This window comes from Thunnus thynnus, chromosome 17 (assembly GCF_963924715.1).
Source record: "Thunnus thynnus chromosome 17, fThuThy2.1, whole genome shotgun sequence".
In the NCBI taxonomy this organism is placed as follows: Eukaryota; Metazoa; Chordata; class Actinopteri; order Scombriformes; family Scombridae; genus Thunnus; species Thunnus thynnus.
The window spans coordinates 755,478-780,433 of record NC_089533.1 but is presented as its reverse complement, the minus strand read 5'-3'; the positions used below and the strand labels follow the sequence as shown (position 1 = coordinate 780,433).

The window sequence follows — 24,956 nt, the reverse complement described above, 5'->3', positions numbered from 1 at the left end:
GCTGTGATGGCCGAGTGGTTAAGGCGTTGGACTTGAAATCCAATGGGGTTTCCCCGCGCAGGTTCGAACCCTGCTCGCAGCGATGTGTCACGTGACGTCACAAAAGTCACGCTTTTAATGCCATATAACGTCATATAGTCACTGGCAGCTGCCCGTGCACAGATCCGCGGGTAAACAAATGAAATGTTCTTAATTACATCCACGTGTCCCTCTTAGCCCCTCCCACCGAGGCCGCAGGAGACACGCGAGGACCGGAAACAAGGAAACATGTTTCTAGAGAAATGAGACGTCCTTCTCTCTGAAGAGTCACGTGAAGCGACGTCAATTTCTGATGACAGGAGCAGCTGATCAGCTGATCAATCACTTCAACAGCTGTAGAGACTTGTGATGGAGTTTGTCTGTGCACATGCGCACTGTGACACGAATAAAACTGCACAGTTATAACAGTTATAACAGATATCACTGTTATCACTGCAGCAGCTGTTTCCTGTTTAACAAACACCTGCATTCAGTATTTGTACTGTATACTGCAGTATTTATACTGTATACTGCAGTATTTGTACTGTGTCCTGCAGTATTTATACTGTATACTGCAGTATTTTACTGTGTCCTGCAGTATTTATACTGTATACTGCAGTATTTGTACTGTGTCCTGCAGTATTTATACTGTATACTGCAGTATTTTACTGTGTCCTGCAGTATTTATACTGTATACTGCAGTATTTGTACTGTGTCCTGCAGTATTTATACTGTATACTGCAGTATTTATACTTTATACTGCAGTATTTGTACTGTGTCCTACTCAGAGGAACAGGAACCATTCCTACTGGCAGAGTTGGTTGATATCATTGATGAATTATTTGTGTGTGTATTTATTGATACTCTGACAGTGACATCACTGTTTAATATGATCAAAGACATCTCAGAGAGGTGAACTGGACTGGATGAGGTCTAGACTGAGCTCTTTATTTTACAGACCCAACATCCCCCCGAGCGGGAAGGAAAAACTTTAACAGGAAGTAACCTCCAGGTTTTCCGTCCAGATTCCAACCAGCTGTGTAAAAAAACAACGATACACAACTACAACTATTTGTAAAGGTTGGAGATGTGATTAATGGATGCTGGTAGTAAAGTACTGTAAGAACAACAATAATGCAGCTGTAACAAACAAACATCTGTGGAACACGTTAGTATGTTTACGTCTTTATCTGTTAAACAGCCGTGCAGGTGCAGGCATGATGCTGGTTTAGGAATTTAAACATGATAGTTTAACATTTTTACAGTAAAATTCACAAATGAATGTTACTGGTAGTCTGGTTTGTCATCTACTGCCTCTGCCAGTATGAACTCTCAGCAGGAAACACCTGCACAATCTGATTTAATCCAACACAACAGCTCTGCCATCAGTTCTACATTTATATTATGAAGTTATACATTTTCAGTTTTTGTTTACGTTGTCAGAAAGGTGATAATTCTTCTTCGTGTGTGTTATTGAGGTCGTAGTGGGCGCTGCTGCCGTACTGCAGTGCATTTTATACTGAATGGTGTTCCTGATATTTTGTCCACCCCATTAACATGGTTGATGAGTTCAGCGGTTCGGGAGATTCAGACTCAGGTACAGATCATCACCAGCGCGTCTTCATGTCCTCGTTGATTCATAATCAATATTATCAGCATCAGTATCGGGTTTAGTGATAATTCCAGTTATGTTAGTGAGAGATCTTTGAACCTTTGACAAAAACAAGACCTTCTCAAAATGACTTCTGGCATGTAGCTGAATGGTGCATCCAGTGCATTAAGCTAGCAGCATATCTAGCTAATTTAGGCTAATATTAGCTAGCGTGTATAATCCCATCAGCACAAACACATTCCAGCTGATTATATTCTTCAAAAGTAAATAATACAGATAATGAGGTCATTGTTAAGTAAAAATGGTCACGTAGTACCTTAATAATTATTCAGTAACGTCAGGTTTTCACTCGGTAGCCATCATCATGCTAGCGATATTTCACATTCAATAACTTGCACAACACCGCCGCTGTTCCTGCGGTCGGCGCTTAGTAACGTTACCTCAGAGAAACCGCCGCTGTTCCTGCGGTCGGCGCTTAGTGACGTTACCTCAGAGAAACCGCCGCTGTTCTTGCGGTCGCCGCTTAGTGACGTTACCTCAGAGAAACCGCCGTTGTTCCTGCGGTCGGCGTACAGTAACGTTACCTCAGAGAAACCGCCGCTGTTCCTGCGGTCGGCGTACAGTAACGTTACCTCAGAGAAACCGCCGTTGTTCCTGCGGTCGGCGCTTAGTGACGTTACCTCAGAGAAACCGCCGTTGTTCCTGCGGTCGGCGCTTAGTGACGTTACCTCAGAGAAACCGCCGCTGTTCCTGCGGTCGGCGCTTAGTGACGTTACCTCAGAGAAACCGCCGTTGTTCCTGCGGTCGGCGCTTAGTGACGTTACCTCAGAGAAACCGCCGCTGTTCCTGCGGTCGGCGCTTAGTGACGTTACCTCAGAGAAACCGCCGTTGTTCCTGCGGTCGGCGTACAGTAACGTTACCTCAGAGAAACCGCCGTTGTTCCTGCGGTCGGCGTACAGTAACGTTACCTCAGAGAAACCGCCGTTGTTCCTGCGGTCGGCGCTTAGTGACGTTACCTCAGAGAAACCGCCGCTGTTCCTGCGGTCGGCGTACAGTAACGTTACCTCAGACAAACCGCCGCTGTTCCTGCGGTCGGCGCTTAGTGACGTTACCTCAGACAAACCGCCGCTGTTCCTGCGGTCGGCGCTTAGTGACGTTACCTCAGAGAAACCGCCGCTGTTCTTGCGGTCGCCGCTTAGTGACGTTACCTCAGACAAACCGCCGCTGTTCCTGCGGTCGGCGCTTAGTGACGTTACCTCAGAGAAACCGCCGTTGTTCCTGCGGTCGGCGTACAGTAACGTTACCTCAGAGAAACCGCCGTTGTTCCTGCGGTCGGCGCTTAGTGACGTTACCTCAGAGAAACCGCCGCTGTTCCTGCGGTCGGCGTACAGTAACGTTACCTCAGAGAAACCGCCGTTGTTCCTGCGGTCGGCGTACAGTAACGTTACCTCAGAGAAACCGCCGCTGTTCTTGCGGTCGCCGCTTAGTGACGTTACCTCAGAGAAACCACCGTTGTTCCTGCGGTCGGCGCCTAGTGACGTTACCTCAGAGAAACCGCCGCTGTTCCTGCGGTCGGCACTTAGTAACGTTACCTCAGAGAAACCGCCGCTGTTCTTGCGGTCGGCACTTAGTAACGTTACCTCAGACAAACCGCCGCTGTTCCTGCGGTCGGCGTACAGTAACGTTACCTCAGACAAACCGCCGCTGTTCCTGCGGTCGGCGCTTAGTAACGTTACCTCAGAGAAACCACCGTTGTTCCTGCGGTCGGCGCCTAGTGACGTTACCTCAGAGAAACCGCCGCTGTTCCTGCGGTCGGCACTTAGTAACGTTACCTCAGAGAAACCGCCGCTGTTCTTGCGGTCGGCACTTAGTAACGTTACCTCAGACAAACCGCCGCTGTTCCTGCGGTCGGCGTACAGTAACGTTACCTCAGAGAAACCGCCGCTGTTCCTGCGGTCGGCGTACAGTAACGTTACCTCAGAGAAACCGCCGCTGTTCTTGCGGTCGGCACTTAGTAACGTTACCTCAGACAAACCGCCGCTGTTCCTGCGGTCGGCGTACAGTAACGTTACCTCAGAGAAACCGCCGCTGTTCCTGCGGTCGGCGTACAGTAACGTTACCTCAGACAAACCGCCGCTGTTCCTGCGGTCGGCGTACAGTAACATTACCTCAGAGAAACCGCCGCTGTTCCTGCGGTCGGCACTTAGTGACGTTACCTCAGAGAAACCGCCGCTGTTCCTGCGGTCGGCACTTAGTGACGTTACCTCAGAGAAACCGCCGCTGTTCCTGCGGTCGGCGTACAGTAACGTTACCTCAGACAAACCGCCGCTGTTCTTGCGGTCGGCACTTAGTGACGTTACCTCAGAGAAACCGCCGCTGTTCCTGCGGTCGGCACTTAGTGACGTTACCTCAGAGAAACCGCCGCTGTTCCTGCGGTCGGCGTACAGTAACGTTACCTCAGACAAACCGCCGCTGTTCCTGCGGTCGGCGTACAGTAACGTTACCTCAGAGAAACCGCCGTTGTTCCTGCGGTCGGCGCTTAGTGACGTTACCTCAGACAAACCGCCGCTGTTCTTGCGGTCGGCACTTAGTGACGTTACCTCAGAGAAACCGCCGCTGTTCCTGCGGTCGGCACTTAGTGACGTTACCTCAGAGAAACCGCCGCTGTTCCTGCGGTCGGCGTACAGTAACGTTACCTCAGACAAACCGCCGCTGTTCCTGCGGTCGGCGTACAGTAACGTTACCTCAGAGAAACCGCCGCTGTTCCTGCGGTCGGCGTACAGTAACGTAACAACGTCGCTGTTCCAGGCTAGGTGAGGAGATGAGCATGCATGCAGCACGTGAAAGAAAGAGGGCTGCAGGTGGACTAAGCCCCGCCCACTCTCTCAGTCGCTACTACATGCCTACGCAGGAGGCAGCAGCAAGGGTTGAGGGTGGTCAGGAATTAATTTAATTAAATTTCCTGATGTTTATAGATTTTTCCCTCTTTCAGAAAGATTCAGGGCTGTCTAAAGCCCCGGAAGTTGACGATGCCAATGATCACGGAAGTTTTGATCTATTTATCCTGCCAGCCAGGACCAGGACGCCTTCAGAGAGAGAATCTGGATGACAAACAAGAACTGGAGTCCCTTCCTTTTCTGTTTTCCTAAACGTTGTTGTTTTGTGAAATGTTGTGTTTTGCACCTCAGGGCTTGAATGAGGATAATATGAAAAAATAAAATCAGATAACTTCACAAACTTTTTGTGCTGAAATGCTGAAAAATTCTTGTTTTTTGTTTCAACTCAAATTAGGTCAGAAAATGTTCAATATTGTTTACCGGAGCTCCACATGTACACGCGCACACACGCACACACACGCCTCCAGTACCGGGAAGTTATCAGCGGGTTTTTCGGTTTCGGGCTCCTCCGTTTAGAGTGTGCACGAGCCTCCGTGATCAATCAGCACTGATCGATTATTGATGCCGCCGCTGCGCAGCCGCCCCGCGCGCCTCCATCATCACATCCATGTTGTCTCACCGGAGGATGAGTCGGTAGGAGGCTAAGAGCTAGCGGACCGAGCGGCGGCACCGGACGCGTTTCTCATGTCGGTTCGTATTCTGACGTCGTTCTGCGGAGCCGTTACCGTCACGAACAGGTCCGGACTGTGGATGGCTGTCGGTAGGTGCTCCGCCGGGCGGCCCGGTTAGCGGAGCGGGGAGGATGCAGCAGCTAGCCGCCGTTAGCTCCGCAGCTGTTTATTTATATCGGTGTTATGTAAGAGCAGCTAGCTCCCGTTAGCTCGTTAGCTCCGTTAGCTCCGTTAGCCTGTCAGGATGAATGACGCGCAACAAGAACTGTCTCCGGACTTCGTGCTGATGCGGCTCGTGTCCGCGGCGGAGTACGACCGGCTGGACGAGCCGGAGGACCTGCTGACCGGCGGCTTCGGGCCCGTGAAGGCCGGGCTGGGGCACCGCGGCGGCGGGTTTGATGTTGAGACCAGCGGCCCCTCGCCGGGCCTCGGCTCGGCCTCCCCGCACTACAGCTCTCCGCTCCCCGGGAAAGGCGAGCTGGACGGCGGGCTGCTGCTGTCGGAGGCCCCGCCGGGTTCCGAGTCGCGGTCCCCCCCCCCACAGGAGGACTTCACTGCGGCGGCCCAGCGGTTCGTGGACTTCCCGGTGCCGCACGGTCCCGGCCCAGGGGGGCCTGGGTCCAGGGCCCAGCTGATGGTGTTTCAGAACTTGCTGCGGTCTGGAGACCGAATCCTGGAGTGCGGACTGGAGCCAACCCCCCCGGGGGACACACAGAGACAGCAGCTGAACTCAGGACCAGGTCCTGGTCCCGGTAGCACAATAGCCGGTCCCAGTCCGGGCGGTGGGAAGGACCAGAACCCTCACTGCGCCCCCCCAGAAGAGACCCTGCAGCCACCCCAGTGGCACTCAGTCCTCAGACCCCAGACCCAACAGGGCGTCCCGGCTCTGCACCCTGAGTCCGGGTCAGTCCTGTGCCACCGACACCGGGTCCTCACAGACAGGCTGGCTCAGTGGCCCCCCGCCCTGCTGGACCAGGCCCTGCGTCTGGGGCTGCTGGAGCCCCGCAAGAACCGCCCTGCTGGGGGTGAGGACCCGGTCCTGGCTCTGGCCCGAAGGCTGGGCCAGCTGGGGGAGGGGGGCGGAGGGGAGGACATGCTGCCCCCCCTCCCCCGGTGCTCTTGCCACAGCGTCTTGGCCTCAGGGACGGGTGGCGAGGACCCAAGTGAGACCAGTGACGCCCTGCTGGTCCTGGAGGGGCTGGGGTCTGAGGAGGTGGGGGGGCTGGGGGACGGAGAGGGGGTGGGCACTGAGAAAGGGGAGAGGGGGAGCGGAGGGGGGACATGTGGGGGGGCAGGGACTCTGAGCGGTCTGATGCGGCAGGTCCACAGACTGGCGGAGGAGGCGGGGGTCTGTACGGACCAGAGCTGCCGGACCTCGCTGGCTGTCCTGGGCGCCGCAGTGTCCCCCCCCCCAATCAGCAGCAGCCCCTCTCCCCCAGTCCACCTGCCGGCCCCCCAGGCCCCCGACGCCCCCACGCAGCACCAGTCCCGGTCCCAGCCGCAGAGCCGGGCCACGACCCCAAAATTCGGTGTGGCCTCTGGGGGGGCGGGCCGGTCCGCCTCACCCCTGGTGGTCCTGGAAGGGGAGGGAGAGAAGACGCCGCGGGGGAAGTCCAGGAAGGGGGGGTCCCTGAAGGTCCGACTCAGCAAGCTGTTCAGAACCAAGAGCTCCAGCGGTGGGCCGGGGGGGGGTCTGGACAAGCGGCCGTCGCTGAGCTCATCCACCTCGTCTGGGGGGAGTCTGCTGGACGTGTGGGGGTCCAGCTGCAGCAACACGGAGCCCGACAGCGCCAGGTACGTCAGCTGATGGATTACTGATCGATCAATCAGTCCCTCCAGGATGTAGCAGCAACTTTTCTCACAAGTTGTGAAACAGTTTGTGATGTTTTACAGTAAAATCGCAACAATATAATAATAAAGTAAAATAATGTGATTTATTTAAACTGCTGCCAGTGAAGAGTCGCATGTAACAACATGAGAACCATGAGGACTCAACGTTCCATTTATAACCTTTATTAAATAAACTTTCAGCTCAACATCAGCAGCAAATAAAATCAGTCATGTTATTAAAATAAATCTAGTTTGATGTTGATGTTCGAGGCAGATTATGTCTCTGACTCACTGAATCAAACCTCATCTGGGAACATTTGGGAACATCTGGGAACATTTGGGAACATCTGGGAACATTTGGGAACATCTGGGAACATTTCGGAACATTTCGGAACATTTCGGAACATCTGGGAACAGTTTTGCTCGTCTATGACGTCGTGTTTGTTGACAGGTGAGATTCGTCGTCAGTTGCCGCCACACCAAACGCCACGATTGGTCCAAACCACAAGCAGCTGCTGATTCAGACGTTGCAGAAAAGTTGCTGCAATTGAACTAAACTGCATTTCTCATAAATATTGATCAGCGATCAGTTGAACTTGTGTTAATTATTGTGATTATTGTTCCATCTGATCGATAACTCTTCCAGCTGATCGATAACTCTTCCAGCTGATCGATAACTCTTCCAGCTGATCGATTGTTTTTCAGTCTGATCTTTAATCACTAGTCGGCGGCGTTAATAACCGATTATTGATTAATCATTAATAGTTTATGAAATACATCTTTATTTTGTATTTTATTGGTATTTAAACATGATTATATAGAGCTGGGGTTACTGAATGTCCAGGAGCTGATCAGCACTAGACTGACAAACAGACCAAAACAAACCTGACATGAGTCCTGGTGTTCAGATCAGACTTTTCTGGCTCACTCTTTCCTCCAGCTGCTTAGAAAGTCTTTGAAACGGTCCGAACATCCCGTCCAGATGCAGAAACGCTGACAGATGTTTAGTTTCAGTAGCTGCTGAGCTGACAGTAAGTCCTGCCGTCACAGCAGTGCGTCAACGTCTTCTGACTCCTTAAAACAAACCTAATGACGTCCTGTCAGACGGTAAACACGACTCTGACCAGACGCCGATCTCGTCTTCACAATAAAAGAGTAAATAAAGATGCAAGGAAAACTAACAGAGCCGGGCTCGGTTGTCAAAAACACGTCTGTATGGATATTTTGTCTCAGTTCTATGTTTAAACTCTCCCGGGTCACCGCGCTGCCCAGCACGCCGCCCAGCACGCCGCCATTTAACCTGCAAGCAAAGTAGTTTTCCACCAATCAGTCGATCTAACGGTGCGTCCAGCCAGACTCTGTTCATCAGTCTCAGGTTTAATGGGACTGACATACCTTGATTTTCCTGATCGGCGTAGACCACATACCGTACTGCTGAGCCACCTGGAATCACTGCAGAGCCCTAAAAACAAGACATTCGAGGTCATCTTGGACTTTGGGAAACACCGACTGGCATTTTTCATCATTTTCAGACGTTTTATGGACCAAACAACTGATAGATTAATCGATAATGAAAATAATCATTTGATGCAGTTTCTGACACACGTCAGTCATTTACATTCATCACATATAAAACAGTAAAACACACCTGAGATCTAATATTTAGACTTCCCTACTTCATATAAATGACAAAATAACAGAAACAGCTTTCAAACAGAGCATTAAAACCTTCATCAAGGAGGTTTATTGCAGTGCAGATGTTCCCAATAATCTGTTTACTGATCAATCAGTCACGAAGCCACAAATTCTCCCGTCTGAAGAGCTGCAGACTCACAAAAACTAACTGGACTGATGTTTCCCGTGTCAGTAGCGGTTTCAGATGATGATGATGATGATGATGATGATGACTCTGCAGTAGCTCTCAGTACAGTGAAACTCTGATGGTTGTGTTTCTCCATCAGGCTGCAGGTGTCCAGACCTCACAGTGCCTTCTCTCCGGTGCCCTTCACTCCTGCTTTCACTGGTAAGAACCTGGATGTTACTGAGACAAAGGTGTTAAAGGCTGGAGGACACAGTCGCGCACCTTCAGAGTGTCGTACACTTCAAAAAAAATCAGGATTTAACTGACAAAAGCGTTAATTTATTTATTTTACCAAGATGGAACAAAAAGATGAAAAATAAAGGTTGTGATGGATGACAATGTTGAATTCAATTCAAAACAGATTCTGCATTGAATGAATAGAAAAGGCAGAGCACACTGTGTTAAATCATTCACTGTGTCCTGGTTCCACTGGAATACAATATGAACCATAACTGGCAGATAAGATAAATTAATGTGAAGCATCTCACAGTCTTCTGGAGGGCTGCTCTGCTGTGTTATTAACATCATGTCTCCAGCAGTAAAGAGCAGCCTCTCTGCTCTGCTGTGTTATTAACATCATGTCTCCAGCAGTGAGCAGCCTCTCTGCTCTGCTGTGTTATTAACATCATGTCTCCAGCAGTGGAGAGCAGCCTCTCTGCTCTGCTGTGTTATTAACATCATGTCTCCAGCAGTGGAGAGCAGCCTCTCTGCTCTGCTGTGTTATTAACATCATGTCTCCAGCAGTAAAGAGCAGCCTCTCTGCTCTGCTGTGTTATTAACATCATGTCTCCAGCAGTGAGCAGCCTCTCTGCTCTGCTGTGTTATTAACATCATGTCTCCAGCAGTAAAGAGCAGCCTCTCTGCTCTGCTGTGTTATTAACATCATGTCTCCAGCAGTGGAGAGCAGCCTCTCTGCTCTGCTGTGTTATTAACATCATGTCTCCAGCAGTAAAGAGCAGCCTCTCTGCTCTGCTGTGTTATTAACATCATGTCTCCAGCAGTGAGCAGCCTCTCTGCTCTGCTGTGTTATTAACGTCATGTCTCCAGCAGTGAGCAGCCTCTCTGCTGCTCCGTCAGCTGCAGGGAAAGACATTGTTGTCCAACACGCTGAGCGGCTGCAGGTTTCTGAGATGAATCAGACTGTTCAGAGACGTTTTCTTCACCTCAGATTAGGGTTGAGTTGTTTAATGCTGTCAGTGTGTGTTGGTCAGCTGGTCTCGTTTGTTACTGCTGGAGTTTGCTGCTCCGCTAACGTTAGTTTCTGGGTGACGACGTAGAAAGTTCACAATATGCTTCACGTTGGTCTCACAAAGGTAATCATTCAGTCATTAAATCACAAAGTGCTTGCAACTGCTGCCTGTTTGTGAATTATAACTAACTGATAGATCCACATATTAACAGTTCTTATTCTACACTTATTAAAGGACGAGTTTCCAGTGTCTCCAGTGTTTCCAGTATTCCCAGTGTGTTAAACCAGCAGTCAGGTGTCTGTAATCATTCCTCCTGTTCATACTGGACATTAAAAGATCCTTCAAATGTGTTTTCAATGTAAGTGATGGAGGACAAAATCCACAGTGTGTCCACACAGTCATTTAAAGTCTGTGTGAAGCTTCTATTCAGCTTCAGCAGTCTGAGTTAGTCATATCAAGTGGATATCTGACACATTTACAGTCTTTTTAGCATCAAATTCCCTCTTTGTGTTTCCTCGGACAGTGTTTCCCTGTTGAGCTGCAGGTGGAAGTATAGTAACAAAAAGAGGAACTTTGGCACTAAAAAGACTGTAACGTTGAAAGATATCTACTTGATTTGACTCATTTGGACGCTGAAGCTTCATATTAGCTTCAGATAAACTTTGAAATACATGTTTGCACAGAAGGAGGACTGTGGATTTTGTCCTCCATCACTTCCATTGTAAGGTCATTATGAAGGGATCTTCTAATGGTCAGTATGAACAGGAGGAATGATTACAGCAAGAAACACACTGACTGTTGGTTTAAGACACTTGATAAACTGTGAACTCGTCCTTTAATTCTGATTCTTCTTCTTCTAACTTGAACACTAACAACACCTCTGCTCTGACTTCCTGTCTCCTCCTGCTGTGTGTGTGTGTGTGTGTGTGTGTGTGTGTGTGTGTGTGTGTGTGTGTGTGTGTGTCTCCAGGTGAGACGGTGTCTCTGGTTGATGTGGATATTTCTCGGAGGGGGGTGAACTCTCTTCACCCCCCGACTCCTCCTCCTCCACCCAGACGGAGCCTCAGTCTGCTCGGTACTTTCCTGCTTCTAGTTCTTCTTCTTTCTACTTTTATCTTTCTTCTTCTTCTTCTTGACCTGATATAACGTGAACCGCTGTGACTGTGTAGTTTTTGTTTTGTTTCACTTCTTCTTCTGTGCTCCTCTGGTCAGCTGCAGGTGAGTTCAGGTGTCTCTCCGGTGTGAATCATTTATGTCTTTGTGTCTCTCGTGGTCCAGATGATTTCGGCGGTCCTCCTCAGCAGCAGGGTCCGTTCCTGGAGCGCAGCGTGGGGGCGTCGATGCAGTCACTGCCCCCCCGACCGCTGGCCCTGCCCCCCTCCCTCAGCACCATCCAACACAGCCTGAGCCTCAACGGTGACAAACACGCACATCTACGCAGCATATTTGTGTTTCTGTTGCCACGGCGACTGCATCTGTTTCTGCGATGATGATGATGATGATGTAAGAACTCTCTCTCTCTCTCTCTCTGTGTGTGTGATGTCAGACACCTTCCTGCGAGGGTTACCGAGGCCGATCCCGTTGCGTCCCGATGGTCAGCCCCTCCCCCCCCGACTCGCCCCCCGCTGCCCCCTCAGCCGGCCGGACGCCAACAGCTTCGCCACCAGCCTCCGAGAACTGGAAAAGGTTCATTTATTCACTTCAAACAGAATATAACACCAGTACACGTTATAAAGATGGTCTGAAAACAGGAAAGTAACGTTGCCTCGCGAGGCAGAAAGATTCACGACATCATGCGAGAATCCTCACAGGACTCTGATTGGTCCGAACCGCCGGCAAATAAGTTGAAGCCTGACGAGATGGATTCTCACCTGATCTCGTGTTCTCACAAATCCAGCTGCCTCGCAAGGCGGGAAGGTGACAGATGGTTCATCCAATCACCTGCAAGTATCTTTAAGCACCTGTCCGTTTCCAAGGACGACGACTCAGATGGTTCTGGGTAACAAACCATCTGATGCAGGAGAGCTAGCTGGAGGTTAGCGGAGAGCTAGCTGGAGGTTAGCGAGAGCTAGCTGGAGGTTAGCGGAGAGCTAGCTGGAGGTTAGCGGAGAGCTAGCTGGAGGTTAGTGGAGAATTAACTGGAGGTTAGTGGAGAACTAACTGGAGGTTAGCGAGGTAGCTGGAGGTTAGCGAGGTAGCTGGAGGTTAGCGGAGAGCTAGCTGGAGGTTAGCGGAGAGCTAGCTGGAGGTTAGTGGAGAATTAACTGGAGGTTAGTGGAGAACTAACTGGAGGTTAGCGGAGAACTAACTGGAGGTTAGCGGAGAACTAACTGGAGGTTAGCGGAGAGCTAACTGGAGGTTAGCGGAGAGCTAGCTGGAGGTTAGCGGAGAATTAACTGGAGGTTAGCGGAGAATTAACTGGAGGTTAGCGGAGAGCTAACTGGAGGTTAGCGGAGAGCTAGCTGGAGGTTAGCGGAGAGCTAACTGGAGGTTAGCGGAGAGCTAACTGGAGGTTAGCGGAGAACTAGCTGGAGGTTAGCGGAGAGCTAACTGGAGGTTAGCGGAGAACTAGCTGGAGGTTAGCGGAGAGCTAACTGGAGGTTAGCGGAGAACTAGCTGGAGGTTAGCGGAGAACTAACTGGAGGTTAGCGGAGAACTAGCTGGAGGTTAGCGGAGCTAGCTGGAGGTTAGCGGAGAGCTAGCTGGAGGTTAGCGGAGAACTAACTGGAGGTTAGCGGACTCGGCCGGGGGAAGTCTTTGGTGCACATGTATCAGTATGATTCATCCAGCCAGCAGGAAAGTCAAACCCGACACCAGATTAAATATAACAGAGAGATTATATGTAAACGTTCCACGCTGCAGGTTTAATATCATAGTGTGAAAACAAGAGGGGGGACGGAGCTAACCTGTGTGTGTGTGTGTGTGTGTGTGTGTGTGTGTGTGTGTGTGTGTGTGTGTGTGTGCAGTGTGGGTGGTACTGGGGGCCGATGAACTGGGAGGATGCAGAGATGAAGCTGAAGGGGAAACCAGACGGATCGTTTCTGGTTCGAGACAGTTCAGACCCGCGATACATCCTGAGTCTGAGCTTCAGATCGCAGGGAGTCACACACCACACACGCATGGAGCACTACAGAGGTACCACACACACACACACACACACACACACACACACCACACACACGCATGGAGCACTACAGAGGTACCACACACACACACACACACACACACACACGCATGGAGCACTACAGAGGTACCACACACACACACACACACACCACACACACACACCACACACACGCATGGAGCACTACAGAGGTACCACACACACACACACACACACACACACACACCACACACACACACACCACACACGCATGGAGCACTACAGAGGTACCACACACACACACACACACACACACACACACACACACACGCATGGAGCACTACAGAGGTACCACACACACACACACACACACACACACACACACACGCATGGAGCACTACAGAGGTACCACACACACACACACACACACACACACACACACACACACACACACACACACACGCATGGAGCACTACAGAGGTACCACACACACACACACACACCACACACACACACACACACACACACACACACACACACGCATGGAGCACTACAGAGGTACCACACACACACACACACACACCACACACACACACACACACACATGCATGGAGCACTACAGAGGTACCACACACACACACACACACACACACACACTCACACACACACACACACACACACGCATGGAGCACTACAGAGGTACCACACACACACACACACACACACACACACACACACACACACACACACACACGCATGGAGCACTACAGAGGTACCACACACACACACACACACACACACACACACACACACACACACACACACACACGCATGGAGCACTACAGAGGTACCACACACACACACACACACACACACACACACACACAGACACACACAGACATAAACAGGAAGTGTCTTCTGTCCTGCAGGAACCTTCAGTCTCTGGTGTCATCCAAAGTTTGAGGACCGTTGTCACTCTGTGGTGGAGTTCATAGAGAGAGCCATCATGCACTCCAAGAACGGGAAGTTCCTCTACTTCCTGCGCTCCAGAGTCCCCGGTAACCAATCAGCTCTCACTGTCCTCATGTGCTCACCTGCCGCTGTCTTGACCTGTGTGTCGTTGCTCGTCTGTTTACTTGTCGTCACCTGTCAGTCACATGTCCACGTCTACATTCAGACTATTGATATTATTCAGACTGATGTAATTCACATTTTACACATATAAGAAACTGAGTTTCAATATTTTTAGATATTTTTTCAATATCCAACTTTGAGGAAAATAAAGATGTTTTTCAGTCGTCCCTCTGTCTTCCTCTTATAAAGCTCTGAATAACTTCTTATAAATAAAGTTTTATTTGTATGTGTTGGTGGTTCAGGTCTGCCCCCCACCCCGGTCCAGCTCCTGTACCCGGTCTCCAGGTTCAGCAGCGTTAAATCTCTGCAGCATCTCTGTCGCTTCTGCATCAGACAGCTGGTCCGGATCGACCACATCCAGGAGCTGCCGCTGCCCACGTAAGACGCCCGCACGCTAGCGGACCGCCTCGGTGAAACTGAGACACGAGACGCTGTGTGAATGTTCACAGTAGAGCTTCATTTCTCAAAGCGAAGAGCCGAGCACTGACAAACACACATCTACATTTAAATAAAAGAAACTGTTTCTCACTCTGCTGCTGCTGCTGCTCGAGCTCCATAAATTATAACAAACAAACTTTTTTCGTGTTTCTCCGTCAGACCTCTGATCGCCTACCTGAGGAAGTTTTATTACTACGACCCCGAGGAGGAGATCAGCCCGTCGCTGAAGGAGAGAGCAGCGGAGCCGAGCGGCCAGCCGGGGGTCGAGTCTCAAACGTAGCGCCGGAGCCTCCGAGGATAACGTAAGTGGCTCAGACGACGTCAGTAATTTCCATTGATATATTTCGAAAATGCATCTACTTTAGTCATAATTACAACGTGACCACACAGAGCTGCAGTTTACTGTCATAGAGACTAAAGAAACCAGGAAATATTAACAAGCTGCAATCAGAATATTTAGATTTGTTTTCTTAAAAAATGACTTAAAACAATAAATTAATTATCAAAATAATTGATTGATAGCAACGACTCGCTGCAGCTGGAGACCAGTTAGTGTAAAACTGTTAATGCTACATACATGATTCATAAATTGATACCAGAGTATAATTTTACACTCATCAATAGATTTTAATAATGTTTTATTTGACGTTGTTAGAAAATAACTTCGATTAATAAATTATCAAGACGTGTTTTGGTTTTTCACTATTTTCTGACATTTTCTGCAACTAGTGACTGTTTCTGTCAGAACAGTGAAAATCTGTTAGTGTCTTAAAATGACGTCTTCAGATCAGGATCGACTTTAACTCGCCGCCAAATATGTATAATATGCAATAGTATGTTTATCCCCAAACTACACCTTCACCAACACAACTGGGAATCCACATAGGACGTGAGACGTGAGCGAGACGTGATCGAGACGTGAGACGTGAGCGAGACATGATCGAGACGTGAGACGTGAGCGAGACGTGAGCGAGACGTGATCGAGACGTGAGACGTGAGCGAGACGTGATCGAGACGTGAGACGTGAGCGAGACATGATCGAGACGTGAGACGTGAGCGAGACGTGAGCGAGACGTGATCGAGACATGATCGAGACATGAGACGTGAGCGAGACATGATCGAGACGTGAGACGTGAGTGAGACGTGATCGAGACGTGATCGAGACGTGAGTGAGACGTGAGCGAGACGTGATCGAGACGTGATCGAGACGTGAGACGTGATCGAGACGTGATCGAGACGTGATCGAGACGTGAGTGAGACGTGAGCGAGACGTGATCGAGACGTGATCGAGACGTGAGACGTGAGTGAGACGTGAGCGAGACGTGAGCGAGACGTGAGCGAGACGTGAGACGTGAGTGAGACGTGATTGAGACGTGATCGAGACGTGATCGAGACGTGAGACGTGAGTGAGACGTGAGCGAGACATGAGTGAGACGTGAGCGAGACGTGAGCGAGACGTGAGACGTGAGCGAGACATGATCGAGACGTGAGCGAGACGTGAGACGTGAGTGAGACGTGAGTGAGACGTGAGCGAGACGTGAGTGAGACGTGAGCGAGACGTGAGCGAGACGTGAGACGTGAGTGAGACGTGATCGAGACGTGAGTGAGACGTGATCGAGACGTGAGACGTGAGTGAGACGTGAGCGAGACGTGAGCGAGACGTGAGACGTGAGCGAGACATGATCGAGACGTGAGCGAGACGTGAGACGTGAGTGAGACGTGAGTGAGACGTGAGTGAGACGTGATCGAGACGTGAGCGAGACGTGATCGAGACGTGATCGAGACGTGAGTGAGACGTGAGACGTGAGTGAGACGTGAGTGAGACGTGAGTGAGACGTGATCGAGACATGATCGAGACGTGATCGAGACGTGATCGAGACGTGATCGAGACGTGAGTGAGACGTGAGACGTGAGTGAGACGTGAGTGAGACATGATCGAGACGTGAGTGAGACGTGAGCGAGACGTGAGCGAGCGCAGTAACGGTTCAGTCCACACCGACGCCGTCCTGCGTTCAGCGTCTCTGAGCGGCGGCCGGCTGACTGACAGCAGAAATTCACTGAACCAAAACAGTTTTCATGTCACAGGAAGAAATCAGCAGATGTTTTATTGTATTTATTGATTGATTGATTTTATTTCCCCGCCCACCGTAGCGAGTGACTCTGGGAGCTGATCGATCAATAGTGATTCCATTAATACGTTCAAACAGCAGGACGGTCGTGTGATTTAAACATCTGTCTGTGCAGATTACATTAGACAACGTCCTCAACAACTGCTGCCGTCTCGCTTTAATACACGAGGAAGAGAAGAGGCTGCTGGGTAATGAGTCCCTCCGTAAGGACTTGTAGGCAGAAAAAAAGTGAGGCTTCGCTCCCCCTGCTGGCGGCGCTGCGACGCTGCATCAGAGACTTCATCATACAAAAAGCTGCAAGTCTAAAAAGTAAAATTCATCAGCAGCAGCTTGTCTGCGTTTATCCTTTAACATTTTATCCTTTTAAAACTAATAATATGCAGAAATATTTCACATAAAATAGTTTCATGGCTTCGACCAACTGAACTCGACGCTCAATCAATACCTCGACCTGCAGCCACTGTTCACCTGTTACAGCTTTATTAAAATATAAATAAATATGACTTCTTCTAAACTTTTACCTTTGTCAACTTTTATTTATATGGCATATTGAATAGTTTTCATTTATTGAAGTGTGACAGTTCAGGAAGAGTTAACTTCAGTTAGTTTCAGTACTTTGAGAACATTTAACTCCATCGATGAGCAACATGAAGCTCTCTGATGTTCAACACTTTCTTCTCTTCTTTCCTTCCAGTTATTTTCTTTCTTTTACTTCTTCTGGACCGTCGACGAGCTCACCGAAGGACGAACGTTCAAACTGGACTCTCAGACTGCAGCCAATCAGCTCCCTCCGCTCAGTCCTGTATCCGGGCGGGTTTCAGATGATCCACCCTCCTCCGGGGCTCTCCGATTGGCTCGCGGGGAGTCGACGGGGGGGAGGGGCAGGGGATGTGGAGACTCCGCCTCTCTTCTGATGTCATCACTGAGCAGCTGGACTTTAAGGAAGCGTTAAAAAAAAAAAAAAAAAACAGCCTCGGTGTTTGTCGCCTCCAGGATCCTTTAACCTCCGACGCCGACGGCCGAACGTGAAGAAGCACTTTGGGATTTATTCTGACGGAGACTTGAAACGTCCAGAAGTCACGAAAACGCTGGAAACTTTCCTCACAGCAGAGAACAAAGACTGGAACCCGAACATGTTCCACTGATCTCAACTCAAACCTTCACTTACTGTCTTTCACAGAGCTTTCAGTCACGTGAGCTGTGAGCAGAGCGGCGTCATGTGACCATTAACTGTCCAATAAAAACATGAGTTTGACCTTCAGAGTAAGACGCTGTAAAAACAACAGGCGGAGATTCTGAGACAGTTGTGATGTTTTGAGAGAAAGTCATAAAGAATACGGAAGGTGACATTTACGCGACGACATCACAACTTTTTTCTTAAAATATTACAACTTTATTTTGAAATCTATAACTTCAGTGGCCCAAATACTCCATCGTATCAAACAAACCAATTCGGCAGCAAAAAATATTCGATCTCAACTCTTGACACCAAAGTTTATCTTATAAAACTGATGATAACTCACTGAGGAAGACCATGCACGCTGACTGAAAGGTCTCACCCAGCTAGCAAAATCTAAACAGACACTTTGTCACCTGAAAAACTAAATTTGGAGACACGATAACAGTCGAACACTTACGAGGATATTTGTGGACGAATCTCGAGCCGCGACGCTTCGTTGACGTTTTGAAGTGAAACTAGTGATTGTATCTTCAACAAAAACAAAACAGGTGCAGGTGAACTAAAGGTGACTTACACAAAAAGACTCACCACAAGGTCCATTTACTAGCTGTTCTGGAGCTTTCAGCATCATAACGTTGGGTAAAAATGGATGGATGATGGTCGAAAGCTCCCAAACTGAATGGACCTTTAGGGGAGATTCTTTTGTTGATCTAAACTCACAGAACAGTTTTATTTTAAGTTCTGTACTGAAGCTCTTCATCACTCTTCATCACTCTTCACCTGGTTTGTCAGCAGCGCTAACAGAACGTTGCGATGTAGTTTCAGTGTTTTCTTACTCATCGTCATCGTCACGTTGAACCTCAAAGACAGAAAGTTTCAGTTCGATGTTGGTGATCAGAGTTCTGCTGTCCGACCCGACGAGTCTGTCAGAGTTTTGGTGTTTTCTTGTTCAGACGCCGCAGGTCTGGAAGAGTTTGAGTCTGAATTCAGGAAAAACAAGTCAGTGGAGCCTCAAAGAAGAGAGTCATTCAGTTACTGAAGTGGGAGAAGCATCAATAAGCAGCGATGGGAAAGTTACTTGAAAATTGTAGTTAATTACTCATCATAAAAGTAATTACATTACTGTCATTACTCAGCCATCACGCTGCGTCTTTTCTATTTAACATGTAGAAACAGAAACAGGCAGGAAACAGTCTGAAGGATCTACTGAGCGTCCGGCAGCTAGCGTTAGCGTAAGCGTAGCCTCAGTGAGTCACCTGAACTCTAAATGTAGGCGCACCTGTGGCTAACATTAGCACGCCAGCTAACAACATACAACATGTGAATGAGACATTTGTCCAGAGCGTCTGTCAGCTGATCGCAGAGACCACACTGATATCAACCCTCCGTTAATCCCGTCAGACAAGTGTAACAGAGCGTTACTGGGATTAGTAACTGTAATCTGATTACTGGGTTTCAAACTGTAATCCCACCGTTCACTACTGTTACTGGAAAAAGTAATGATATTACTGTAACATGCTGCAGAGTAACGTGTTGCTGCCCGGCGGTGTTCTTGGTGATTAGCATTACAAGTTAGCCAGCGATAGCGTTAGCTTGTTTTCTACAGACAGGCGACAAACTAAAGGAGAAACCGGTACAAGCCTGAATACTTGAACACTACAGTAAGGAGATCCGGTGGCTCGAGTGTTCGTCAGCCTCGTTATTGATCCTACAGTCTCTGAACTCTTCATCATTGATCATAAAGATCTTCCTCATGTGGTGTCGTGATGATGATGATGATGGTGATGCAGAGCGCTGTTTAACACGTCAGCTGGGTTGAGATCAGGTGACTGTGAAGGTCGTAACATGTGATCCATCTTGGAAGAGACCACTCCCATCAGGATAGAGCTGATCACTCACAACTACTTTGTATTGATTAGCAGTGACCCTTCCCCAAACCATGCCAGCATAACAGAGCCCCCAGACCCCCTCACTGTAGGGGTCCAGCATCCAGACCTGGACCAGACCCCCTCACTGTAGGGGTCCAGCATTCAGACCTGGACCAGACCCCCTAGGTGTAGGGGTCCAGCATCCAGACCTGGACCAGACCCCCTCACTGTAGGGGTCCAGCATCCAGACCTGGACCAGACCCCCTCAGTGTAGGGGTCCAGCATCCAGACCTGGACCAGACCCCCTCACTGTAGGGGTCCAGCATCCAGACCTGGACCAGACCCCCTCACTGTAGGGGTGCAGCACTCAGACCTGGACCAGGTTTTCCTTTAATGCGTCACCCGTCTGTAACATAAAGGCGACTGATAATATTCTTAAAGAATCATTTGGAACCAGAGTTGATTAAATAGTTTAAATAAAACAGCTGATGACGTCTCCAGTAAACATCTGGTTCTGACAGACCAGTCGGGTTTGACATCACAAACTAAGAAAACTGATTCATGTTTCTTTTTATTGCACTTTTCAAAGCACCTGCTCATAATTTAAAAATGATGACTGGGATTAAAATGGTCGACTAAATGGGTTATTTATGATCAGACGTGCTTCACTTGTGTTCTTTTTGTTTATTTTGTTCACCAACAAGTTGTGATGTAATTGTAGTGAAACTTGCTGCTCTGTGTAACAAACAGTCATGAAGAAGCTCGAGGATCCTGGAGGCGACCGGCGGCACTTTTACCAAAAAAAAAAAAAAAAAAAAAAGAGGAGGAGCAAGGCTCACCGTGGCGACTACTGAACTACGTTACCTTGGTGACGTCACAAGACTCGTAACGTTTCATTGGACAGAGGTGCTTGGACGGACTAGTGTTTTGATTCAGATGTAAATCTGAGTGACTTTTGTCTCAACAGAGACTGGGATCACTGGGAACACTGGAGCTGGGACCTCAGCGCCCTGCGGGGACACTTTCATGATGTCAGAACAGTGAAGGGGGGGGGGCACATATGTTTTAATACTGCACACTGAAGGACTGGAGACCTGCTGAGAGCTGAATGTTATTTTTGGTGTGGAGGAACAGTGACGTGATAATCTGTCATTTCTGTGCAGTCACCTGTCAATAAACAGCGTGGGCGGGACTAACGGCGGTCTGCAGGCGGAGTCTTTGTTCAAGTTTCAAAAATATCACCGTCAAGATAATCATCACACTTAAGTGAAATAGTTTGTCTTGGATTTAATTAAATATAACAAACTGAACACCACAGATTGGTTCAACGTTAAAAACACTAAAGCATCACAAACAAAAGCAGGTTTATAAAAGTTCAACACAGTTTAACTGCAGCTCAGTGAATCCTTGACTTCTCTGCCTGGGTCGTCGTATCATGTCGCTGTATTTGGGACGTTTCTGGGCATCAACCATAGACTGTATAAAAATATGGACGTAGTTACTGTGACGTCACGTGTTGGCGAGCCACTCTGGCCGTCGCCATCTGCCTAACTGCCTAACATGTTTATTTCTGCTGTAAAGTCGGGCATTTTAACATGGGGGTCTATGGGGATTGAATCACTTTTGGCGCCTCAAGTGGTCGTTCAAGGAACTGCAGTTTTTGGCTTCATTTTACAGCCTCGGATGTTGCCGCTTGGCGTCAACCTTATGGCAGCGGGTGTGTCGCCCCCAGCCAATGACAGTGTGCAGGGTGTGAGGTGGGGGTGTGTGCTTACAATATGCAGAGGGTCTCCACTCCCCCCCCCCCCCTCCTCTCAAATTTAAATTTGCTTTATTGGCATGAATGTCACAACAATAACGCCAAAGCATCAAGAGTCAATGAAACAAAATGACATTAACACATCAGGACTGATACATGTTAAATATATAAAGTTCATTCACTTGTTTCACATTTTGTTATGTTGCAGCTTTATGCTGAAATCATTCAAATTCATTTTTTTCCCTCATCAATCTACGTTCAGTACCCCATAATGACAAAGTGAAGACAACATTTTAGAATTTTTTTCAAATTTATTAAAAAACATCACGACAGCAGTTTTCAGACGCTTTACTCAGTACTTAGTTGAAGCACCTTTGGCCAGCTAAGATAATAGCAGGGTGTAAGATGCAGGCGGGAACAGCGTACATGTGGCTGGCATAGTGTACAGGAACATCTGTATGTGAGTATGGGCTGGAGGTCCAGATCCAGACTGACAAACTGGTGATGGTGAACCAACCGGACATCCATCGTGTTGATTGATAAACAACAGAAGAAGGCAGCGGTGATAGACGTAGCAATCCCAAGCGACAGCAACATCAAGAACAAGGAACACGAGAAGATCAAAAAATACCAAGAAGAGGAGCTAGAAAAGATTTATTTATGTGTGTGTGTGTTCTGTCTCCTCCTCGGAGTAGTTTTAATGTTGAGAGCTCATTAAGCTCTTTGAAATCTATTTAAATAAATGTTGATTATTTATTATTTCATTGACTGTTTTACGTTGTAGGAGGAAGTGTCTCTCGTGTCCAACAGTCATCACATGTTCTGTTTTGTTTTGGTTGCTGTGATGTTTTGCGTCGTCGTTGCTGATCAGCAGTTTGTCGCGGCTCTGAACTCGTTCGGCTCTGACAGTTGGTCAGATTACATTCTGATCTATTTTGAAGTTTCTTTACGTTGTGTTATAGTTTGGTCGACCGTGATTGGTGTTTGAAAAGCGGTGCTGGTGTGAGACTGGTCAGACTGGTCAGAGTGTGTCTGGGAGGGGCAGTTAGTCTCAGCTCCAGCGTAGGAGACTCTCTCCAGGGCTCAGCTCTTTGGTTTGGAGGGGAAGTTAATCATCAGTGAGTATCTGCCTCATTGTCCTCTACATGCGTTTGTTGGTGTTTTTCTGTGTTTGTGTAATTCAGCATGTAAAGGTTCAGTTGGATGTTTGTCCCAGCAGGTTTAGCTGTGAGAGTTCTGCCCTGCAGGTATTATTGGCTGCGTGTCTGTGGACTCTCAGTATGTTTCTGCACAGTTCTGCATGCAGGGCTTCCAGCGGCTGTTTGTCCCATGTTGGGAGGTCTTGGCTGGTAAGTGGACCCCACACTTCACTACCATATAACATTATCGGCTCTGTTACTGAACGTAGAACGTTGAGCCAGGTCCTAACTGGAAGGTCGATTCACAGCCAAAACATCCAGTGGAACTGATATTCAAGCCTAAATATGTAGAATGTTTTGTTGGCTCTATTTCTATATTTCCTGATGTGAATGTATTTTTCTGAGAGTTGGATCTTTTTTGGAAAGTCCATATTTTGGTCTTGTTCATATTTCCAGTTAGGAAATGTTTGCCTGGGCATGTGGAGGACGTCCAGGCTCTGCTGTAAGCCTCTCTGGAGGGAGACAGGAGAACATTTGACCTCTGTGACCTCTGTGACCTCTGTGCAGGGTCACAGCAGCAGCTGTGGATGTTTGCAGTCGTTGTGCAAATGTATTTCTATACATGTGAAAGAGGGTTGAGCTCTCTCTCTCTCCTGCATAGTGCACCTTAAAGTAAAAGTACCAATACAGCAATGTAAAAATACTTCTTTACAATATAAAAAGTATCACCACAGAGAGCTACGACTTAAATTTATCATTTTTATTTGTTTTTAAGAGACAAAGAGAGAAAGTTTGATGCAGCCCTGAAGAAACAGCAGCTATACACGTTTTATATTTTAACTTTATCATCTTAAAAAATAAGCAGACTTCCCTTTATGATCATAAAAAATGAATGCATAGATGTCAAATAAATGAACCTGAACTGACTGACTGGACCTTTTCTATAAGTTCTGACTGACAGCAGATATTTTCTCACTAAACTGGAGGAAAATCGATCTGCAAGAGAAAAACACGACACGAGAGGCAGGAAGGTGTTCTCTGATCATTTATTACAGGAAACTCATAGAGTTTGTGTTTCTGGTCCAACTGCTGCTCAGATGATCAGGTGATCATGTGAGCAGGTGATCATGTGAGCAGGTGATCATGATGATGATCACAGATGTGTCTCTGGCGTATAAACTACCTTCCATGGTGGTAAAGTTATTCCAGAGTCTCCACACTGGAAAACATGAAACACTATGAATCTAAATGACTTTTAACAACAGCTGCTTTGTAATGATTATTGATTAATTCAAGTCTTCAAATGTCTCGTTTTGTCCAATCAACAGTCCAAAACCCAAGAAATCTAAATATATTCTGTTTACCGTCCCGTATGAAAAGATTCAAATCATCACATTTGAGAATCTGAAACCAGGAAAGATGATTAAAATATCAAAATAATTGTTTCAGATGATTTTTACGTCTATTTTAGTTTAGTGGGGGTTTTTTGAGAGAGGGGATGTTTCTGTAAAGTCTTCAGGGCAGCTGGAAGGTTCAGACTCTATTTTTAAGGATGCTTGACATTCAGCGAGCGTCCTCATAAGGACACATGTACAAGCGCGTGTGTGTGTGTGTGTTTAGCAGCTGAACTCTGCAGGAACTAGTCTGTTGCATCATGTGAAGGTCAGTTTAGAGTTTGATGAACTTTACAGGAATCCTGCGTTTATTCCTTAACGTGTTTTTGTCACTTATAAGGACTTTACATGAACTTCTATTCGTCGACAGTAACCTGAACTATAACGCAGCACGTTTAACCCCTGAACTCATCATAATCTCGTCCACACAGATGAACTCTGCTGGTTTAGAAGTTTAATGTTTAATCTTGTGTTGACCTGCTGGTTTCCCGTCACAACATGACTTATACAAACACAGACACGCAGCAGCGGTTCAGAGGGACGACGCTGCTGCTGCAACTAAAAGAGTTTAAACAGACACATCATCGGTTTCCAGCTGCAGCTGCAGGACGATGGAGCTTCTGCCGGTTCTGGTTCTGATTCTGGTCTCTGTGGAGCGTTCAGGTGAGTCTGAATATCCGGCTTTTGTTTTGGGTCCCGTCTGTTTGTCTGTTGGCAGCAACATTTTCTAGAT

The 24,956-nt window shown here is 48.0% G+C and overlaps 2 protein-coding genes and 1 non-coding gene across 4 annotated transcripts in view; all 3 read left to right on the top strand.

The window, feature by feature from the left end:
* trnas-uga (transfer RNA serine (anticodon UGA)) lies at window positions 1–82 on the top strand. Its single transcript has one exon. It is a non-coding gene; the product is annotated as a tRNA-Ser (tRNA).
* A 4,372-nt stretch (window positions 83–4,454) lies between these two features.
* On the top strand, window positions 4,455–21,127 carry LOC137168373 (suppressor of cytokine signaling 7-like). 2 transcript variants are annotated; one of them, XM_067570918.1, is made up of 10 exons: window positions 4,455–6,992; window positions 8,990–9,051; window positions 11,050–11,154; window positions 11,358–11,495; window positions 11,626–11,765; window positions 13,046–13,214; window positions 14,112–14,240; window positions 14,559–14,694; window positions 14,914–15,056; window positions 17,578–21,127. In XM_067570918.1, exons 1-9 carry the CDS (start codon window positions 5,443–5,445, stop codon window positions 15,032–15,034), a joined length of 2,550 nt encoding a protein of 849 aa, XP_067427019.1. In that variant the 5' UTR covers window positions 4,455–5,442; the 3' UTR covers window positions 15,035–15,056; window positions 17,578–21,127. The 2 variants fall into 2 exon arrangements, with proteins under 2 accessions (XP_067427019.1, XP_067427020.1); XM_067570919.1 differs by lacking the exon at window positions 11,050–11,154 and having other exon boundaries at window positions 4,463–6,992.
* Window positions 21,128–22,402: 1,275 nt separating this feature from the next.
* The window catches only part of LOC137168374 (properdin-like), an 11,657-nt gene continuing 9,103 nt past the window's right edge, over window positions 22,403–24,956 (top strand). Inside the window, exon 1 of the mRNA XM_067570920.1 lies at window positions 22,403–24,886. Coding sequence (XP_067427021.1) covers window positions 24,835–24,886 — 52 coding nt within the window. The 5' untranslated portion in view covers window positions 22,403–24,834. The remainder of the gene's footprint in view (window positions 24,887–24,956) is intronic.